The sequence below is a fragment of the Gavia stellata genome, chromosome 1 (genome assembly GCF_030936135.1).
Source record: "Gavia stellata isolate bGavSte3 chromosome 1, bGavSte3.hap2, whole genome shotgun sequence".
In the NCBI taxonomy this organism is placed as follows: Eukaryota; Metazoa; Chordata; class Aves; order Gaviiformes; family Gaviidae; genus Gavia; species Gavia stellata.
The window spans coordinates 4,476,607-4,496,552 of record NC_082594.1 but is presented as its reverse complement, the minus strand read 5'-3'; the positions used below and the strand labels follow the sequence as shown (position 1 = coordinate 4,496,552).

The following is a 19,946-nucleotide window of genomic DNA, read 5'->3' as shown; positions in this document are numbered from 1 at the left end:
AGGCGATGGCAGTGTCATCTCGCCCCTTCGCCGGGCGTCCTGCAGGTCCCTGGGGAGCCGCCAGCTCTGCCCATCCCCACGCAGGGACACCCACCTGCCTGTACCTCCTTCGGGTGCCGCTCTGGTCCCCCTGCAAAGGGTGTGCCGTGGCGGGCCAGGGGAAGACATTTTGGCTAGGAATAACAGAGTGGAATACATAACAGGGCTGAATAGCAGGAAATACTCCCAGATAACAAAATTCATGGCACGGTGGCAGGGACACAGTGGAGGCCCCACATGTGGACCATTCACGGCCAGACCCGGGGCAGGAGCTGGGCTCCAGCTCACTCCTTCGAACCTCACGCTTTCCCAGCACCTTCCTGCTTGCAAAGGCGCCTTGAAGCTTTCAGCAGAAGGAATTCCCCAGAAAAGGCTGCTTTACTCAAGGAGAGTTAAAAAATGCCAGTGCTGCCCTTTCAGCTAAATGCTGAGGATGGGTGCATGGCAGGTGGTTGTGCTGGTCCCACGTCGGGGCTCGGGGTCTGAGCTGTCTCATCAGGTCTCCATACAAGTTCAACACTCCTCACTGGGAGCTCGATCTAATTACAGAAAAGTAATTTAGATTCGGAGATAACTGAGGTCAGAAGGGACCTTTGGAGTTCTCTGGACCGACCTCCTGCTCAAAGCTTGAAGTTAGGGCCAACTGTGGAGGTAAATCACGTTGCTCCTGGTCTTGTCCTGGCAGGTTTTGAATATCTCTGAGGATGGACATCACCCCATGTTGGGTTTTTTTGTCCTACCACTCATTGTGAAGCCTTTTCCTTACATCTAATAGGACCTTCCCATTGTCTCTCATGCTGTCCCCATGCATCTCCCAGTAGAGAGTGGCTCCATCCTCTCTACACCCTCCAGGTAGAAGCGCTCCTGGCCCACCTCAGGGTTTCCCCTGTGTCCTTTCTCAGACAGTTACAGCTTGTCTGGTGGTGTGAGTACATCCTTACTACTTGGTACTTTGTTTTTCCAACCTATCCTTAATCAGGTGCTCCAGCATCCCAGCAGAAACGCAGTTGTCACCCTCATGTCCCAGAGAGACATCTTTATTTTCCTAAGATTGACCATGCAGCACTGAGCTATTGAAATCTTTCCAACCGGAGAACTCCCGTAAAATAAATACAGAGGGAAATGTTTTCCACATTGTGTCACTGCTTTGTTGCCCACCGCATTTGCAGCGGGGAGCAGGTCCTCCAGCTCACACCAGCATACCTTTAGCTCCAAGCCATCCCAACCCCTTCCTTCCCTGGTAGCAAACATCTCTGATGGCAGGAGTTGGTTTTGAAGCTTATGGGTTTTTAAATGATCTTGCAAATAGGTTTTAATCTGTGTTTGAGCCTCACCTCCTTAAAACCCAATCTCAGCCAGCCATGAGTGATGTTCGGTGCGGGAGGTCTCTCACCAGCCACACAACCCTCGGGTGGATTTCACATGTAGCGATTCAGCGTGTGCTCTGAAGCCTAATTATGCCTCCAACAGTGGGGAAAAAAAAATCCCAGGAGGGAAGGTCAGTTTGACAGCCTGAGATACAGACTGAGTTAGGGTTTTTTTGCATCGCCGTAACTTCCCTCAATTCCCAGAGAGCCAAGGAAGAGCCTTGTACCCCAGCAAGGTTTCCTGTGCCCTGCAGGGTCTCGCCGCTGCAGTGCGGCGTTATTAACGCTGCCAATCAAGCCTCCCCCAAAGCGATGCTGCTAACGAACTCGCCGTGAACTCGGAGACGGCAGACGCGTGATTAGCAGGGATCAGTCTCCATCCCTTTGAAGGGTGAGAGGAGCAGTGTTGCGACCTGTCTGTTCCAAGCATCATGTCAAAAGGTGCTGTGAGCAGGCAGCAGGCAAGCAGAAGTTGCTTGGAGTGCCATGGGGGGTCTGGGAGGGCAGGAGGGGGCTCAGGGCGCTCCTGTTTGCTCTTGGGCTCAGGGATGTCAGGGTTGGACAGCCATGGTGGGGGCAATCAGCCAGCAGCACCATTACCTGAGCAGACATGGGGGATTTCCTCGCTCCTTGCAAATTTTCTTCCAAGCTGCGTTTCCTTTGAGTTAGCGCTAACACAGGGAGGGGAGAGGCGTTCTTGCATGAATAATAAAACCGGCATACTTCTGTCCATCAGATGGGATAAAAAGCCTCCAGGGACACAGAGGAAGACAACATTATTATACAGGTCACCAATAGGTTATTCTACAATCCTCTCGTATGGGGCCTCACTCCCCAGTGCTGGTAGCACCGGCCGCAGTAGGGGACCATGTCCCTTGTGCAAGACTGTGGGGATGGAGTGGCCAGGGCAGGGTCAGCCCCAGTGTGGGGTAACACAGTCCGATGGCTACAGTCAGCACCGTTGTTGCGCATGGCAAAAACAATAACACCACTGAGCGAGCCAAGCCACCTGAAACGACACAAGAGCAAGGATGATATAAGGAAGAGATTTTTTAGGATGAGGGTGGTGAGACACTGGCACAGGTTGCCCAGAGAGGTGGTAGATGCCTCATCCCTGGAAACATTCCAGATTAGGTTGAACGGGGCTCTGAGCAACCTGATCTAGTTGGAGATGTCCCTGCTCATAGCAGGGGGGTTGGACTAGATGGCCTTTAAAGGTCCCTTCCAACCCAAACTATTCTATGATTGGTTCTATGATTCTGTGACGAGAGCAGCATGTGCTCTCGGGACAGCCCCATTGTCTCCATCCCCTTTCCCCAGGGATGATCTTGCCAGGATGGCTGAAGTGGTGGCAGCCAGGAGGGGACAGCGAGGGGACACGGTGGCTGGGAGAAGCAGTGAGACCTTTCCAGACATCACGGTCCTTCTCGTGTGCTCCTGGAGCGTTATCTCCTCTCTGACACACCAGATACACCAGGAGCCGGAGGGTGAACATGCTTGATGGCATGTGAGACCACACCACATTGCGAGTGAAAACCGGGGACACGTGGGGCTGGGACAGGCTCAGGGCTTTCTGTGGGCACAGTGGCATCCCCGCCAGTGGCTGGTGGCCGCGGGGGCAATGGCAGAAGCCATCCTGCACCTAGGGCATCTCTGGCTTTGGGCAAATCCAGGGCACAAGCACCTGCTTGCTCCGCTGTGGGGATTCCTGCTTGAATCGCTCAGTCCCTGACTTCATCCTGGTGTGAGAAATTTGCCCGATGTCACAGCTAGGTCACTCATCCCACCTGCCAGCTTGGATTAGATCCTGAGATTTGTGTCAGATCGGATTGTGGAAGGTTTATTTCACACTAGTGGCGTGGTGCGCTCCTGGGGAGAAAGGTGGCAGCAGGGGAGAAGGAGCAGGGCAGAGAGATTTCCTGGGAAATACTTATTTCTTCTCTTCTCTTCTCTTCTCTTCTCTTCTCTTCTCTTCTCTTCTCTTCTCTTCTCTTCTCTTCTCTTCTCTTCTCTTCTCTTCTCTTTCCTCTCCTCTCCTCTCCTCTCCTCTCCTCTCCTCTCCTCTCCTCTCCTCTCCGCTCCTCTCCTCTCCTCTCCCTATATAGGCTATAAGGGTGTGGTGGTAAAATTATTAATATTTGAGATTTGAGAGGTCTGGCTCAAAAGTTTATTCTAATTAAAAGAACATTCCTTTTGACTAAAAGCTAACAGTCTCTGACTGTTTCCAAATCCCCACTTCTGAGCTAAGATAATACTGGGTGGGCCACTCCTATAGGCTCCACCAAGAGCCATCTCCCATATTGTCACATTCTTTACTGTTTGATTCCTTCTTAGGATTGTGGCAATTAGCAAGCTCCCTCCTGGGGATGGATACCAGGCTTTGCTAACATTGAATTTACTGTTTTCCTCACCTCTCTCTAAAAATAGAGTATACAGTATATAGGCTGTTATAGCTCTGCAGTCACTTGGCAGAGAACAGAGGAGCGGAGGGGGAGATGCTGTCTGCATGTCCTCTCGTTATGATCATAGTTAATAAAGCTTCTGTCTGACCTGTCCTCAATTAAACCTGGGTTATTATGCACTTGGAGTCCCCAGGGTCTCCAGCAAGGGACAGTCTGAGCCCTCTGCAGTGATGCCACCTGCTCTGTCACAGTATTTTGCCATCAGGACAGCTGCAGGGGATGTGAGGGACCTCGCTCATGGTGTGATCAGAAGATCTCCCATGACTGTATCTCCATTGCTCAAGAGGAGCCACCTCTCCGGTTGGCTTCTTCTGGTTCCTCACCCAGCAGAGGGGACAGGAGGGTCCCAACCGCAACCTGAGCCCCCCAGAGCATCCCTGCTAAGTGCACTCAGCCTGTGAACCCAGCAGCACCACCTCGTCTCTGCCAACCCAACTCTCCAATCCATAAGACAACCAATTCCAGGTAGTATCCAGCCAGAAAGGGGTTAGTTTTGTAAACTTTAACTTGCCATGGCACTGTTGAGGTGGAAAGCTATCAAGCAGCAGTCATGGTTCTCGGCATCCGGGAGGATTTACATTGTACTGGCAGCATGATGGGCATCTTTTTAACAAAAAAGTCTTTGAAAGAAGTACTTGCCAAGAGTCAAAATATTTCTCGATGATATTAAGGGCCTTTAACAGCTGTAATTTAACTTCAAAACAACCTGATGCAGGCAAAGGACCACACAGCTGGAAATTTGTGCCACAAAGGCACCATTTTACGGCTGTTAAGCTGCTGGCTTCTCTATGTTGTAAAGCTGTTGAACAAACACAGCCCTTGGCTCACACCACGTGGCGGTGAGGCACAGTGTTTTGGCAGGAGTGGGCTGACAGCAACAGGGGCTTCAGAGGAGCCAGGAAGAAACAGAAATAAGTAGAGAAGGAAAATTCAGGTAGAGGAGGAGATGCGTGTTGGCCATCACAGCCCCGTGGTGGGAGAAGAAGCTCTTGGAAATGTGGCAGCAGAGCATGGAGGTTCACGTGGAGTTGCATCGTCCCCTGGTTTGGCATGGGCTGCGACTGCCATGCACGTACAGATCCTATGCATCCCATTGCTGTCGCAGCTGGTGGTCGGTAGACCCTTAAATCACCCTCTTGCAGGAAGCTGATATTCTAGGGAAGCCTAAGCATGGAAGATTTGGATGATACTGGTAGCTTTGAATGGGGAAATAGGTGTCCCAGGAGGATGGGCCACATATTACTATATGTTGAAGCAAGTTCCATTAGTGCCACAAGATGCTCCAAGAACAGCCCTAGCCTAGCAAACACAAGCTGAGCCCTTTTCCTAACGGAGACATAGCAAATCCATGGGGAAGAGCTGAAATATGCTTGCTGGGCTCAGTGCTCAAAAAGTCAAAGAAACGGGGAAAATCTCTACAAAAATAAGAAGGTTCCTGGCTACTTCTTTATTATTTCCTTCCATTCTCTTCTAGTGGCCAATGCTTATTCCTCTGGCTCAGAAGCTGATCTTAGGAGGCAGAAACGGCTGGTCCTGCTGCAGGGATGGGCAGTGGGAGATGCATCCAGCTGTGCTGCCTGCAGCCACCTGTCCAGGACAGGCAAGTCCAGCAGCTGCTGCCGTGAACTGTTTTTCTGGGTCAGAAGCTGTTTTAGAAAATCACTAGTGACTCTTCATCATCACAAGGGCACCAGGCAGAGGTGGACAGGGCGGTCATCCCAGGTTGGTGGGGCTGATGCACTGTCCAAGGGTCCCACCCTGCAGTGAGACTGCAGCTCCTAAAGCTTCCCAAGAAATTTTGTCCTGACAAGAGCAGTTCTTTTGCAAACAGCGTGTGTTAGGACTTACCCAATACCACCAGACTGCATGTGTTATACTGTTTTCTCTGCCAAATATTGACTGCGTGGGGCTTTCCATTGCTACCAGACAGAACAAAGAGAACTAGAGAAGTTGTGGCTCTCACATTGGTGATAAAAAGGGAAGCTGTGGTAGCATCATTGGCCTTGCTTGCAGCATTTCCTCCTATTTTTTCCATGAAAGCTCTAAATTCTGGAGTCTAGTTTCTGTACTTTGTGTTTTTTTTAATGCAACTTCTCAGCTGTGAAGGGATGCTGCAAGGCTTCACTCCGAAAGATTGGAAAGCAACCAGCCAAGTAGCAAGAACTGGTTTTGGATGTGTCTTCATTCAGGTGGCAGTTCATGCAGTTGCACAACTTGATCTTCTTTCAGACCCCCTCACTGATGTGTGCCCATGTCTTTGTCCTGCCAAGTGGCTGCAAAGAAATGGCTCGGTGTTAATAGAAAGAAGCTAATGGGACATTTTCCACCTAGAGCTAGAAAAAATATTCATGAGGTTTTTCCCCAATTATTTGCGTGATCCATTTTGAGGAGATGGACTAGTGAATTATTGCTGCTGCCTGGTGAAATTGGGTTTTTTCCCTCCCTGATGGATGCAGCTTTACTGTGTGTGCATTTTTTTTCATATAAAAGTGACCATTTTTATGAGAAGTGGATGAGCATCTTCCAGATGAAACCAAAATCTGCCATCCTCGCATGTCCTCTTACTAAGCAATTTGCTGCTCCGTTGCATTTGGAAGATTGCACTGAAGTTGCTTTCCTAGCACCAGGAGCCAGTTTGAGAATTAGTGCAAAACTAATTTGGTTACAAATCTCAAAGACACCTACAAAAGCTATTTTTAAGCCTTTGAGAAGTACGGTGCAAATTGGACCATTCAGACAAAATATCACAGGGGTTTCTTATCCTTATTTCAGCCACCAAATTCTCCAAAATTGTGGGATCCTGGTGCAGTTGGGTGGGTGAGATCTAGCACATGCCCAATCGTCAACACGCAAAGCTGTAGTCACCTCCCAGGGAGCATCATAGAGGTCCCAGCACAATGCTTGCCTTGCCATCTCTCTTGGGTTACTAAAGTTGTTTGTGGCTGTTTATTCTTCCTTCTTAGGGGCGTCATGTGCTTCCTCATGACCCAACATCTCATAATCACATGAACCCAAAAACTGGTGATTTTTTTTAAAAAATAACTAAGGTAAAGCTCATAAAACAAGCAAATGTCCATGGCCAGGGCAGGATGGTGAGAATCACATCCCCTCCCTTGGTGTCCTTTGGTGCAAACTGAGGTCTACCTCAGGTAATGCAGGAGCGTTGGCAATACCCCACATCACCCCGCTCATCTGCATGGGCCATATCCAGCCCACAGTGTTCGTGCACCTCTCAAACCTTCACCACCTTCAAAGGGAGCCTGAACAAACTCAGAAAGTTTAAGTTCTATGCTTAGACGTAGTCCTTCCCTTCTATACACCATAGGAGCTGAGCCCTCTGCAAGGCAGCATAGCTCTGCAATGGGGAGCAGCTCAAGGTGGTCCCTCACCCTGTGCATCCCTCCCGCAGGCACCAGGATGCTCCTGCAGAGCCCAGCCCCCCAAAAAATCCCCTCCAGCCCATGGGATGGGGAGTTACACCTGCACAATTCTCTGTGTAATATAAGTCGTATCGTTTAGCGCATTATCCTTGTGGCTATTCCCCCTCCTGTGGGCTCCCAACTGCATTTGGTGTGGGGAGAGCAGAGGGGCCGCAGCTCCCAGTGCCAGGGCTGATGACTGACATTTATTTTGACAGTTTGCTTCAAACACCGTAACCCCCTGAGCCTGTTGCCTGGGTGGTTTGGCCAGGGACCACCATCAGCAGTGCTCGAAAGAATCGATGATAACCTTTTCCTTTGCTAAGGAGTTTCCTACGTAACGGGGAGCAGAAGATGCTGAAAAACAAATGAAGCTTGGATTCTCCACGGGTGTCCTACGGAATTATTCCTGATATTTAAAAAAAACAAACCAATTGCCCGTTGGTTTTATTAGCCTTTCTATCCTGGCATTTAAACAGGGGTGGGATTGGTGTGGTCAGTGTCTGCAGACACGCACTGTGATGCTCTCAAGGGTTTCTCTGAAGGGCAGGATACCCAAGGCACTGTGTCCAAAGCACCTGAGCTTCTCTGAGCTGCTGGAAGGCATTTTGGCACTGTGGTTGCCAGTAATGCTGCGCTGCAGATTATCTCGCATCGAGCAGCGATGGGTATTTGGGTCCTGGGAGTGTGGCTAGGCTGTAGAGTAGGAGCAAGGCTTCTCTGTGCCTTAAGACTAGCACTTCTTAGAGTCATCTTAAGCTAGAATGATATTTTGGTATCTAATTGTCCCAGATAAGCAGTGGATTTGAGTATTGAATTGATGAACTGAGCTAAGTCTGTGCACCTCTTTCAGGGATGTCCTGGGCAGCATCCCGGAGCATCCCAGGACAGGGAGGTGTCATGTCCATCTGTGTCACCCTGCACCTGGAAGTGGTTTCTTGGCCCTCACGACTTGCGCAACAGGGTTCATGCTTCCTCTCTTCTTGGTTTCAGGCATGGAAGAAACGCTGGTTCGTCTTGCGCAGCGGTCGGATGAGTGGAGACCCCGACGTCCTGGAGTACTACAAAAATGACCACTCCAAGAAACCTTTGCGTGTGATCAACCTCAATTTCTGCGAGCAAGTGGACGCGGGCCTGACCTTCAACAAGAAGGAGCTGCAAGACAGCTACATCTTCGACATCAAGACCAGTGACAGGACCTTCTACCTGGTGGCCGAGACTGAGGACGACATGAACAAGTGGGTTCGCAGCATCTGCCAGATCTGTGGCTTCAACCAGTCCGAGGAGAACACAGGTACCGTGAGAGCTGTGTTCGTAGCCAAGGGCATCTCCTGTCCTGTCTTCCCAACGGGGCCCAGCTCTTCTTTCAGATCAGACCTGTGGGAGGGGGGTGCAGCCCACACGTGGGAAATCTCCACGAGGCTTTCCTACCTTTGACATCTGAAGCAGTGCAGGCTTTACCCCTGTGAGCCACCTAATTCATTTTCCCCCCATAACTGTAGACCTTTGGGTCTCTTATAAGAAGTTGCTGGGGTTTGGGGACTTTTTAAACTGCAGCCTTTGTCCTAATCCATTACTGAAGTCCCTTTGAGAGTTGTGGGAACAAACAGTGAAAATCCCCCTCGTTCAGAGGTTTCGATCCCTTGGTGGGGTGGGGGAGAAGTTTTCCTAGGACCATGTCCCTCTCCACCATGTCCCTCTCCACCCTCTCCACCGCTGACAGGCTCTCGTGTGAAGGACAGACACATCCTCTCCCCTGCATCTCTGTTTTCTCTGGGACCCACTGGGAAAGCTCTGGGAGGGGAGGGGAAAACACCGAGTGGTTTTGTGCGGAAGCAGGACCTGTTCCACCAGTCATGCTCTACTGTCCAAACTCGATTGCACTTTGGCAAGCCTCTGCAGTGAGCACCGGTGAGCTGCCTCTGCTTACCCGGCACCATGAGGGCTCACATAAATCCCGAGTGAGATGGGATGGGGGGTGAGCATGGGGTGCTGTGCTGCAGTCGCCTGATGGTCCTGTTACCCCTGGTAGCACCTCTGGTCATCTTTGCTTTATCTCATCCATGGTCCAGTCTCATCCAGGGGACCCCCATCCCGTGCTCTGTCTACATGAAATTCCCCATAATAACGTCCAGCTTGAACCTCTTTTGGTCCCTCGTGGAGCAGCTGCCATCCGCGGGAGCTGAAATTGTGCCAAGAGCTTGTCAGGCAGGACAGCAAACAAAGCATCACATCAGCGCGGATGCAATCTTCACCAACTGACGCATGAAATGGGACGTCACCTTGGCAATGGGTGTACAAGTGGTAGAAAGGATCCTTGATAATGCCGCCAGCACGGTCTTGCAGGGAAAGGTCAGGCTAAATAAATTACATCCCGTTCCAATGTCAGAGGCGCAGTCCTTGAAGTTCAGTAAAATCATTCAGACCCCTTTTTAAGAACTGTTTTGTTGCAGGATTTTCCATTTTGCGTGCATTCGGCTGGGAGAACTGTTTTTCCTCCCATTTAGTAAAATGAGCCTGCAGCCCAGTGGCAGCGGGATCGATACTGGACTTCAGTGAAATATAAATCTGGGCAGCAAAAGGAAAAACAATCTCCCACTTGCAAGTACATCTGTCCCAAAGGGCACATAGGGCTCATCAGGCTGCAGAGATCCAAGCACTATTCCCTGCAGGATCACAGAGTGACATCAGCAAAAGAGGAACAACAATCCCTATTTGTAACAAAATTACAGCTCATTAATGCTGTAGGGAAAGTACCCGCGTGAAACAGTACCCAGCTGCCAAAGCATGATTTTCTGAGTTGGCCGAGAAAAAGCCTGTGATGGCAAATGCAGCAGATGTGTCCAGATGCTGCAGAAAAGAGGGAGCATGAATTATTCAGGTCTGGTGCTTTGCTTTGGTGCTTGCCGAAGTGGTGACCCCATGCTCACCTTTCCTTCACTGTCCCTGCTAAGTAATGGTGAATAAATCATCGATTTTCCAAAGTAGATAATGTTTGTTTGAAGGACCCACAGCCCGAGGCTGGGCAGAAAGGTTGCAGAATCGTTGCAGCGTGATGGGTTTTGGGAGTCTTGTCCGTCTTAACGTACCTAAGCCCATCACCCATCCTTCCTGATAGGTCAGCAGGAGGAAGAAATAAAACAGTGGTAGCAATATTTGTAACTGCTGTGCTCCCTCTTCATCACCTCCTTACAGAATCATAGAATCGTTTAGCTTGGAAAAGATCCTTAAGATCATCGAGTCCAACCATTAACCTAACACTGCCAAGTCCACCACTGAAACATGTCCCTGAGTGCCTCATCTATATGTCTTTTAAATACCTCCAGGGATGGCGACTCAACCACCTCCCTGGGCAGCCTGTTCCAGTGTCTGACAACCCTTTCAGTGAAGATATTTTTCCTAATATCCAATCTAAACCTCCCTTGGTGCAACTTGAGGCCGTTTCCTCTTGTCCTGTCACTCGTCACTTGGGAGAAGAGACCAACACCCACCTCTCTGCAACCTCCTTGCAGGTAGCTGTAGAGAGCGGTAAGGTCTCCCCTCAGCCTCCTCTTCTCCAGCTCTCTCCCAGCATTCTCAGCCGCTCCTCACAATACTTGTGTTCCAGACCCCTCACCAGCTCCGTCGCCCTTCTCTGGACACGCTCCAGCACCTCAATGTCCTTCTTGGAGTGAGGGGCCCAAAACTGAACACAGCATTTGAGGTGCGGCCTCACCAGCGCCGAGGACAGGGGCACGATCACCTCCCTACTCCTGATGGCCACACTGTTTCTGATACAGGCCAGGATGCCGTTGGCCTTCTTGGCCACCTGGGCACACTGCGGGCTCATCTTCAGCCGGCTGTCGACCAACACCCCCAGGTCCTTTTCTGCAGGGCAGCTTTCCAGCCACTCGTCCCCAAGCCTGTAGCGTTGCATGGGGTTGTTGTGACCCAAGTGCAGGACCCGGCACTTGGCCTTGTTGAACCTCATCCAATTGGTCTTTGCCCATCGATCCAGCCTGTCCAGATCCCTCTGCAGAGCCTTCCGACCCTCCAGCAGATCAACACTCCCACCCAACTTGGTGTTGTCCTTGAAGCCATGGATTGATGGGTGGGAGAGGATGAGGAGTTCACATGAGAATAACCCAGTTGCTGGGTAGAAATAGAGCTTGAGACCACTGGCATTTCTTTCTTAGACTTTACCCTTTCATCCTTAAGCTTCTCTGTGCCTTGTTGTAGCCTCTGCCCTGGAGAATGAATGAGTCAGTAATTGGACACACCAAAAAGGGGAGGAAAAGGAAACTGTCATGGGCAGGAATAGCTCCATGCTAATTGTAGCAATTAATTAACAAAACCTCCCTCTCCCAGCAGACGAGCAGCATGGTGGAACAAGATCAGAAACTGCCAGGGAAGCCACTGTGCACATTTTTCTGGTTGTTCTTGTTCCTGGGTGCGTGACTGCTTTATGCTGACCCGAAAGCCTTGCTGGGTCTGGCCCCAAAGCCGGGCTGTTCCCAACTGGGTTATGTTCACATCCTGCCTGGGGAAGCGCTCCATCACCGGCAAAGGCATTTACTACAGCTGCCATCACATTACCTCCTGCCTGAAGGGATACCCTGCGTCAGCCAAGTCCCAGCCACTGGTCACTAGTTTGCTTTTAACCCACCGGTGGTGGAGGAAAAACGCCTTAGCTTTTGGGGCAGTTTGAGTAAAAGCCTATTTTACCAGCTCCCCATGATGGTAGGGAAAGGGTGGGTTTTCCGTTGCTTTTTAGCATGATTTAATGAGCAAACGGGCAACCTGAAAGCAGCTGCACACAGTGATGCAAACTGGCTGCAAACCCTCTGCACCAGCTCAGGACTGCGCTTGGGTGCTGCCCGCACTCCCAAAAGGCAAAAAAAATTAAAAGGCCCAACAAATTTGTACCCTTTGATGCTTCTTTCTATTTGCAGCTCGACAGGAGAATGTAAATTTTCTGTTGCTTGGTTTTCACATTAGTCCTTCGTGTCCTGTCTAGACTGGGGGACTCTAAGGATTAAGAAATAGACTGGAGTTTAGGGTAGTTTAACGTCGTTGCTACGGTTAGCTGCTGGTTTAGCTGATGACCGGCTGCGTTACACATCTGGTTTGTCGAAAGGAAGCTCGTTTCAGCCTCAGGGACCTAAATGTCAGTGAAGTGGCGGGTACCTCCGGCTGCCCCGGCGCCGCCGAGGAGCAGCTGCTCCTCAAAGCCGCCGCGTTCCCCGCCCCGACCTGAAAATAATTGTAGAGCAGTGTGATTACATCTGCCGGGAGAAGGGAAATTAAATTCACTCTAAGGTGTTTACCCAGACTGCGGCGAAGCTCTTTGTTTCTGTTAACACCTATTTACTTTGAGAGCTAATTACTATTTTTGAACAAGCGGAGCCTCGCAGGATCCCGGCTCCTCCACGGGTCCAGGGAAGCCAGCAAGGCTCAAGGAAAAGTAGATTTGCTCTTCAGCGCTGCTTTTACACTGCAATTTGCACTGCTGCCACCTTGGCCGGCATGAATACGATGGGGGGAGACCTGCCAGGGACCCTGAGCCACGGGCTGCGGGAGAAACACAGGCGCGTGGGTATTTCGAACCGTCTGCATTTTCCCTGCCCTAGTGGGCAGGCAGCCAGGGCTCAGCTGTGAACTGGATTTTCTCATATGCTTTGTTTGTTGGAGTTAAAAAAAAATACCAAATCTCACTAAACATATCTCTTGTGCCATTAACCCATTCCGGAGCTGATGCTTTGGCCAAAACCCCGCCATGTCCCATTCCTGATACAATTCAGAGGCACAGCTACGGCAGCGTGTAATTTAATTTCTCGTGAACCACCGTGCGTCCTTGCAGTGTGTGTGTCCTTGCAGGGGTCCTGTGCACAGGTTAGTTATTTCAGAGAGGTCAATACCTCTTTTAACTCTGTCCCAATTTACTGTGCCACCCCCAGCACCTCCCTGCAGCTCCTCTTCCACCTCCTCCATGGGGGACGAGCTCTCTCGGGGGCTTGGATTCGTGGGTGCTGAGCAAACACCCAGGGGCGTTTAAGAGCTTATTCTTGTACCTCATTAATGCCCCTGTGCTAGAGGTTTAACCGAGCCATGGAAGCAGGGAAGGGAATATTTGCGGGTGAGTAAATGCCCTTGCTCTGAGCTGAAGGCTCCCGTCACTCGGAAAGGGTGAGCAGGGCGTGGGAAAAGGATGGCATTGGGCTCCTGCCCCGATGGCTTGTGTCTGGCAGCCATGGCCTCTCCCACCCAGCCCAGGCATGTTGTAGTCTTTTTTTTTCATCTGGGACTTTATTTCTTTTATTTATTTCTCTGCCTTCTGCCAGGGGGCTGCGCCACAGCAGTCCTGGGCTCCGGCTCACTCCTTGCTCCATCTCCAAGGCTCGGCACTGGCATTTTGCATCATGGCTGGGATCGATCCCCAGCAATCCCGAGGCTTTTACTGTCTCACTGAATGCAAGTCAGGGCCGAGCATTAATGATTAATGGAGAGCTGAGTGTTTCTCCTTCCTCCTTCAAGTCAGCCATGCTCACTCCAGGAGAGTTTGCCAGATAAGACCCAGAGGCCGCTCACATCAATGAGATCTACATCCCACGTGCACGATCTCCTCTGTGGGTTTCTTTGGCTTGATGCTGCCCCAGACCCTCCACTGGTTACCCCCTTCCAGCCCATGAGAGCAAATTTATTGCTTTAGTAACCACTTGCCTTGCTTTGATCGGGTGTCCCATATGCTCCCCAACCCGCTGCCTGCCCACATGGGCTGCCTGCAAGTCTGTGCTGTGAGCTCGTATGGCTGCTCTTGCTCGCTCCTCGCCTCTCCCAAAAAATAATGTATTGGTCCCAGCATCAGACCAGCAACGCTGCTCGCCCTGTCAGTTCCTTGCAGCCAGGTTTGCATTGTTGTTTGCCGAGCAAAGGGACCTCAAGGTGGGCTGGAGAAAAAACGGCACAAAGATACCCCTGAAGACTTGTTGGGAGGACAGGAGCTGCCCAAATGCTCAGTGAAGACGCTGCAGGTAGCAAGACTGGAGTATACCACCCACCTCCCCCAAACACCCCCGAATCACTGGTGTCCACCACCCCTGCACACAGGAGCAGGGCACCAGGGAGCCCAGGCAAGGTGACGGCCCTCGGGCAGCCCCCACTTCCCTGCTGCTGCTGCCTCTCCTATAGCCAGGCAGAACCGAAGCAGAGGGGAAACACTAATGACCGCCACAAGGCCAGGTACTTCCTTGCTATTGTGACCGGCACACGCCTCCTTCCTTCCCTGCTCGCGCCCCGGAGGAGTTGCAAGCCCTGCACCGTGCCGGGGAGTATGCCAGGGGCTGGGGAATGGGGGCTGAGAAATGGGGGCAAGGAGGGAGATGTGGGGGTGTCCTTGTGTCCCCGAAAGCACCCGGGCCCTGATGCGCTGTGTTTCGGTATCTGCAGACAGCGCTGCCACCTAAGGGCAGCCAGGCAGGCAGCCCCTTGCAGAGCCTTGTGCCCTCAAGCTGGGCCAGGACTTGACTCTTCAGCTTCGGTCAACACACGTCGATTGGCCTTGACTTCATCTTTAAGTTCTGGTATGGGTTGTGTTTGGAGATCAGCTCACTTGGAGGCCAGTCTATCCCCCAGCAGACAGTACGACATTCTGATAAGCAATAAGATTACAGTTGAGTTGAGCTTGACCCATGGGGTGGATGAGGCAGATCTGGTTGGGTTCCCTCCACGTATCCCACCTTCCCATGTCTCATTCGCCTACCCAAAGACCTAATGTCCCCTGCCCTGTTTGGGACCTGGAGGTGGCCTGCATTGGGACAGCAATGTGGCGTCCCTGAGCCTTGAGTCCTTTCCTCTCACCCAACGTCCTACCATACATATAGATGTAGCCTTCTCCTCAGTGTTCCCATCAATACTTTCTGCACTCAGCATCATGGAGTTCCTTCTTTTAAAACACCATATGTCACATCTAGACCCACTGGTTGCACACCTCAGGGGCATTTGGGTCAGTCCCAGCCCTCCTTCTCTACTGTGTGCTGAGTTTTCCTAACAAGGGAAACAGCCATGGCTGCAGATTCGCTCTGGGAGGACAAATGCAGATGTCACGTCTGAGCCACAGGCTTGACCTAGTGGCTGGAATGGATGGGGGAGACCCGGTGACCCCAACTCACTTTGCACCAGGCTCATGGTTGAACTTCAGGTGCATGCGAATGCCTCCTTGCCTGAGTCCCAGTTCATCACTTAGTCATCCTGCCTCTTTAAATTTGTTCCAAACTTCCCTGACCCTGGTTTTCCTGCTCCACAAACAGCAAGTTATTTTAAGATCTGACACTCTTCAGCTTTTATTTCAGTGTAAACAATACCGGTGATGGAGTAGTCTTGGCACAAAGGAGCAGCTTGAGAGCAGTTAAGTGCCTGCTGCCTTTTTTCTCCCCCTTTTTTTCCCCTTTGGAGATGAGCTAGTTCAGGTGCTGCTAATGAGTCTGCTGAAGAGCAGAGAGCCACTAACGACCCAGAATTTGCTTCCTAGAAGACAGAAACAGGGAGAGATCGTTGCTGATCTCTACCATCCAGTCAGGGTCTCCTTGCTGTGATTCCCTGGACATTTTGGAGAAGGAACTGATGTCATTGAGAGTGAGACATGTGGTGGTGGTTATAATCTGTCCATTTTTTGGGAGAAGATGTTTAAAATGAGGCAAATCATTTGCACCCTAAAAATGTCCATTTCATTCCCTTGGCTCTCCAGGGAACTGGGACTGATGAGCTCAGGTGGAGACACCCACCTTGTAGACTCCTAAAACTCTGCTGAGATGAATCCCACCCATCTCAGGATTGTTGTCAACACCTTTAAGATATTTGGACCTTCAGATGGTGTCATTTGTCATCATTTCATTTACACCAGATGAGGATCAACCCCTACTATTCTTCCATACCTTCTTCCTGCTGTACTCAGCTCTTCATCATGTTCTGCTACCAGAAGCATTGCAGGACCAAAGTCAACACTGCGCTGCTGTGATGGTCACTGTCCTTAATACCAAGAACAGATTTCTAGCCTGTCTGGGTGCCAAGGAAAGGACTGAAGCAAGGATGCAGAGGGTTTTAGAAACCAGAAAGCAAAAGAAAAGGTCTTAAGGTAGCTGCATGATTAGAAAGTCAAGCTTCTGGCTTCAGGGGCTCTGATGCAACTGAGTATCTGAGGTTTGCAATGCTGGATCAACATTTTCTTCAGAATTCAGGATTTGGGAATTTAGGAATTTTTAGGTTTTTATTATTTAGGGTTTGTTTGTGGCTGTGGACATTTGGACATTTTGGAGAGGTGGGGCTGGAAAAATCCAGAAGATCTGTCAGCTTTGTGATTGCAAACCCATAACTCCGCCATCCCAGAGAGACGACCAGGAGATACGTGTTAGTTGAGCCCCCTTTAACCCTACCCAGCGTTGACGGGAACTGGCAGAGGACACAGCTGTTTGTGGGAGCACCAAGTTTACAGGCAAAGAATGCTCTTATCTCACTGCAAATCATAAAACCATCAACCAGCAAAGAAGAAGATTTATGCTTGGCTTTCAAAAAAGACCAACAACCAAATACTCCAGTTCTTGGTGACTGTTTCCCAGCAGACACCCAGCACAAGGGTATCCGACCGGCCTCTTCTGAAGATAAATATGGAGCTGGAGGACTGGGGCCTTTGGGGAAAATCCTGCCCTTTCCTGGCCAAAGTCCCACTGGGTTTGCTGAGCCGAAGCTGGGATTTGAGCTGGGAGGAGAAGGAAGAAATGTGAAGTTCAAGAGGTTTGGGGTTTTTTTAGAGCAAAAAGCATCGCCCAGCCTTTCCAGCACAGGTTTCCCAGCAGAGGTTGGCAAGCTGTGTTCAAATCTCTCAGCCCTGCCCGGGGCTGTCTCCTGGGCCAGGTACCCAGAATCAGAAACCATTTAAAATAATTCTTTGTTTTATAATTGGCTTTTATCGCTACGAGCCCTGTGTGCATCAGGTCAGCCCCATTAGTTTAATGGGCGCTGAGGAATTTTTAGGATGACTTACTGACCGTGGAAAAATGAGTGCGGCAGACGGTATCAACATCACATCAAAAAGCAAAACCATGCAAAGCCTTTGGAAACAAAAACAGCTGATGGGCTTGGAGCGAAGCGACCAGCAAAGCGGCACTGTCTGAGCAAAACCGAGGGAGGGAGGGAGGCATTTTGGGTGTTGGCCAGCTGGGAGGAAACTCGCAGTCAGATTTGCCTAGATTTGTATTTCCCAGAGGGGTCCTGGGACTGTTTTAGCCCATGTGCCCCAGCCATGTTGCATTGGGGTTCATAGAGCTGTACCCCATGTCTGCAAAGCTGCTCGGGTGTCAGGATGGGATGCGGATCTGCAGGCAATGCCAAACAGGTAGGGGCCAGGCTGGGAAATGCGATGGACACAGGACCCCAAAATGTGTGTGCGAGCAAGTTGGAGGACAAGGGAGAAAATCACGGCGACCTTCATGGTGGATAATTTCAGGCAGTTTTTCACAGCGTGACTCTTTTTTCCCCCAAGCTGACATATGTCCCCTTTTTGTCCCTCCATATATTTCATGTTGTTCTCTCCAAACCTTTGATAGGGGCCATGGTTTATATGCCCTGAGCGCTGCTTTGTAAAACCTGATAAAAGCCAGGACAGATTTAGACTCTCATTTCCCAATGCCTGTTTGTTTACTGGTTTGTATTGCTTTATATTTCCAATTAAACCCGAGCCTGAGTAAAGGAAAAGCCTTCTAAAGCCTTTAAAGCCTCTGAGTGAAGGCACACAGAGCAGGAAGGAGCCGTGAAGCTGTCGATTGCTGTGAACTTTCCATGACACCACTCAGGGTTTGTTTCCAGACTGATTTTTATTTATGAATGCAGTAGCATTTATTACTGATTTTATCTGTAAAGATAACACTTCTTCCCTAGATGGTTTCTATGCTTCAGTTATAATTACTGCCTACTTCGCAAACATACTTCTGCATTATTTAGTGTGGTACAATGTCAGAGCTGTAGTGTTGGCAATTTATTACTTGGATTGTGGGGTTACACCTGATCCGGGGATGCCCGTGTCCACACGTGTGCCCTGGCCGCATCCCAGCTCCCTCCAGGAAAGCTGAGAACAACTCTCATGGTCCCTCACGGTGTAGATGTAGCCAAGAAACCAGTCTTTTGCTATGCTGGGTGCTGCACGAGCACTAAGCATAAAGGCAGCCTCTGCTCAAAGGGATTCATCGTCGAGGCACAGCATAGACATGTTGGTGCATCTTTTCTTCTGCCTGTAGCCGTTTGCTGCCAGAGGCAGCTTGGTGATGATACATGCTCCCTTCAAGCTGGGAATGGTCTTAAAAGGGACACTTGGCCACAGCTCCTGAAAAACTCAATGAAAAATGAGACTGTCCAGGAAAATGAGATGTCATTTATCTCTCCTGTTCCCTGCCCTTGCTCTCAGCCTGCTTCTTCCCTCTGTGGGAGTCAGACCTAGGAGGGGGTTACAGTTTCCACCAGGCATCCAAGGAGCAGCTTAACTGTTGGTTCATGCTTATGATCATTTAAGCCACAGAGGATGAAGTAAATGCTTATAGTTAAGCTTGAAAAAAATCCCCAAACTTGAGTCTCCATCCTTGGAGATACTCAAAACCCAGATGGACATGGTCCTGGGCTGTTGTAGCTCCCCTTGCTTTGAGCAGGCGGTTGGACTCCAGAGGTCCTTTCCAACCTAAATATTCTGTGATTCTTATGAACTTACACTGCAGTGAAGTCCCAGGCTTCAAAATATGGTGAGGAGCTGAGATACCTTGGCAATGCCAGCAGGTGAAACTGGAGTTTTTCCCTGTTAGCATCACCTGGAAGGTGGGAGGGCAGAGCATGAGACATTGCTCCATCTGAGTCCATATCACAGTGTATTGTCTGATACCCCTTGGCTCTGGGTAAGTCCAGACTCATGTTTTCTTACTCTTTTTGCTCTATGTGATGTCCCTCACAGTCCTCCAGCTGCTCCAATGTGGGTGGTGAAGCTCTGGCACGTCTCAGCCATTGCTGGGGATTTAGCTTCCTTTCATACTTACTGGGTCATTGTCAGTTGTCACATGCCGAGGAATGTGTCTGACTTGTTTGCACCTTTGATTGATTGCCACCCTTTATATCTGTTTATTAGGATGGAAAATAACATTTCACCTAAAAAATTTCGTCATGTGTTCTTTCAGCTCCACATGACCAAATCCCATCCTGGCCAACAGGGCTGCTCCTTGCCAATTTTTGGTATGATCGCCTTCCATCATTTTACTGCCAAATATATAAACTGCCCCTGTTCTTGTATGCCTTTGCTTTTGAAAGTAAGCTGGAGGTAAGTGACTCATTGCTTTTGCTATTTTTTTTCATAACTGACAACGAATCCTCTCCTTAAAGTGTTGGGGAGGCATCTGGGCACTCGAGCACTTGCAAATACTTCATCACGTGTAAAAGTGTAGTGAATGGCTATTGCACTGCCCATGGCTCCATCCTCACCTTTATCTCATGGCAGATCACCTGCCCTGCCAAGCACCACCTTGTTTGACACTGCTATGTGTGTAAACCTTTCCCTCGAGCCTGCGTATACTTTGCACAGGCTCAACCTTGATATAAAGCATTTACGATGGCAATTATTTTTACTGGCTTGCCATAACGGATCACATCGCTCT

The 19,946-nt window shown here is 50.1% G+C and overlaps 1 protein-coding gene across 1 annotated transcript in view; it reads left to right on the top strand.

Annotated features, from left to right (window-relative positions):
* GAB2 (GRB2 associated binding protein 2) overlaps window positions 1–19,946 on the top strand; it is a 90,487-nt gene that overhangs the window by 46,129 nt on the left and 24,412 nt on the right. The window contains exon 2 of the mRNA XM_059821772.1: window positions 8,281–8,581. Within this exon, the coding sequence (XP_059677755.1) occupies window positions 8,320–8,581 (262 nt within the window). The 5' untranslated portion in view covers window positions 8,281–8,319. The remainder of the gene's footprint in view (window positions 1–8,280; window positions 8,582–19,946) is intronic.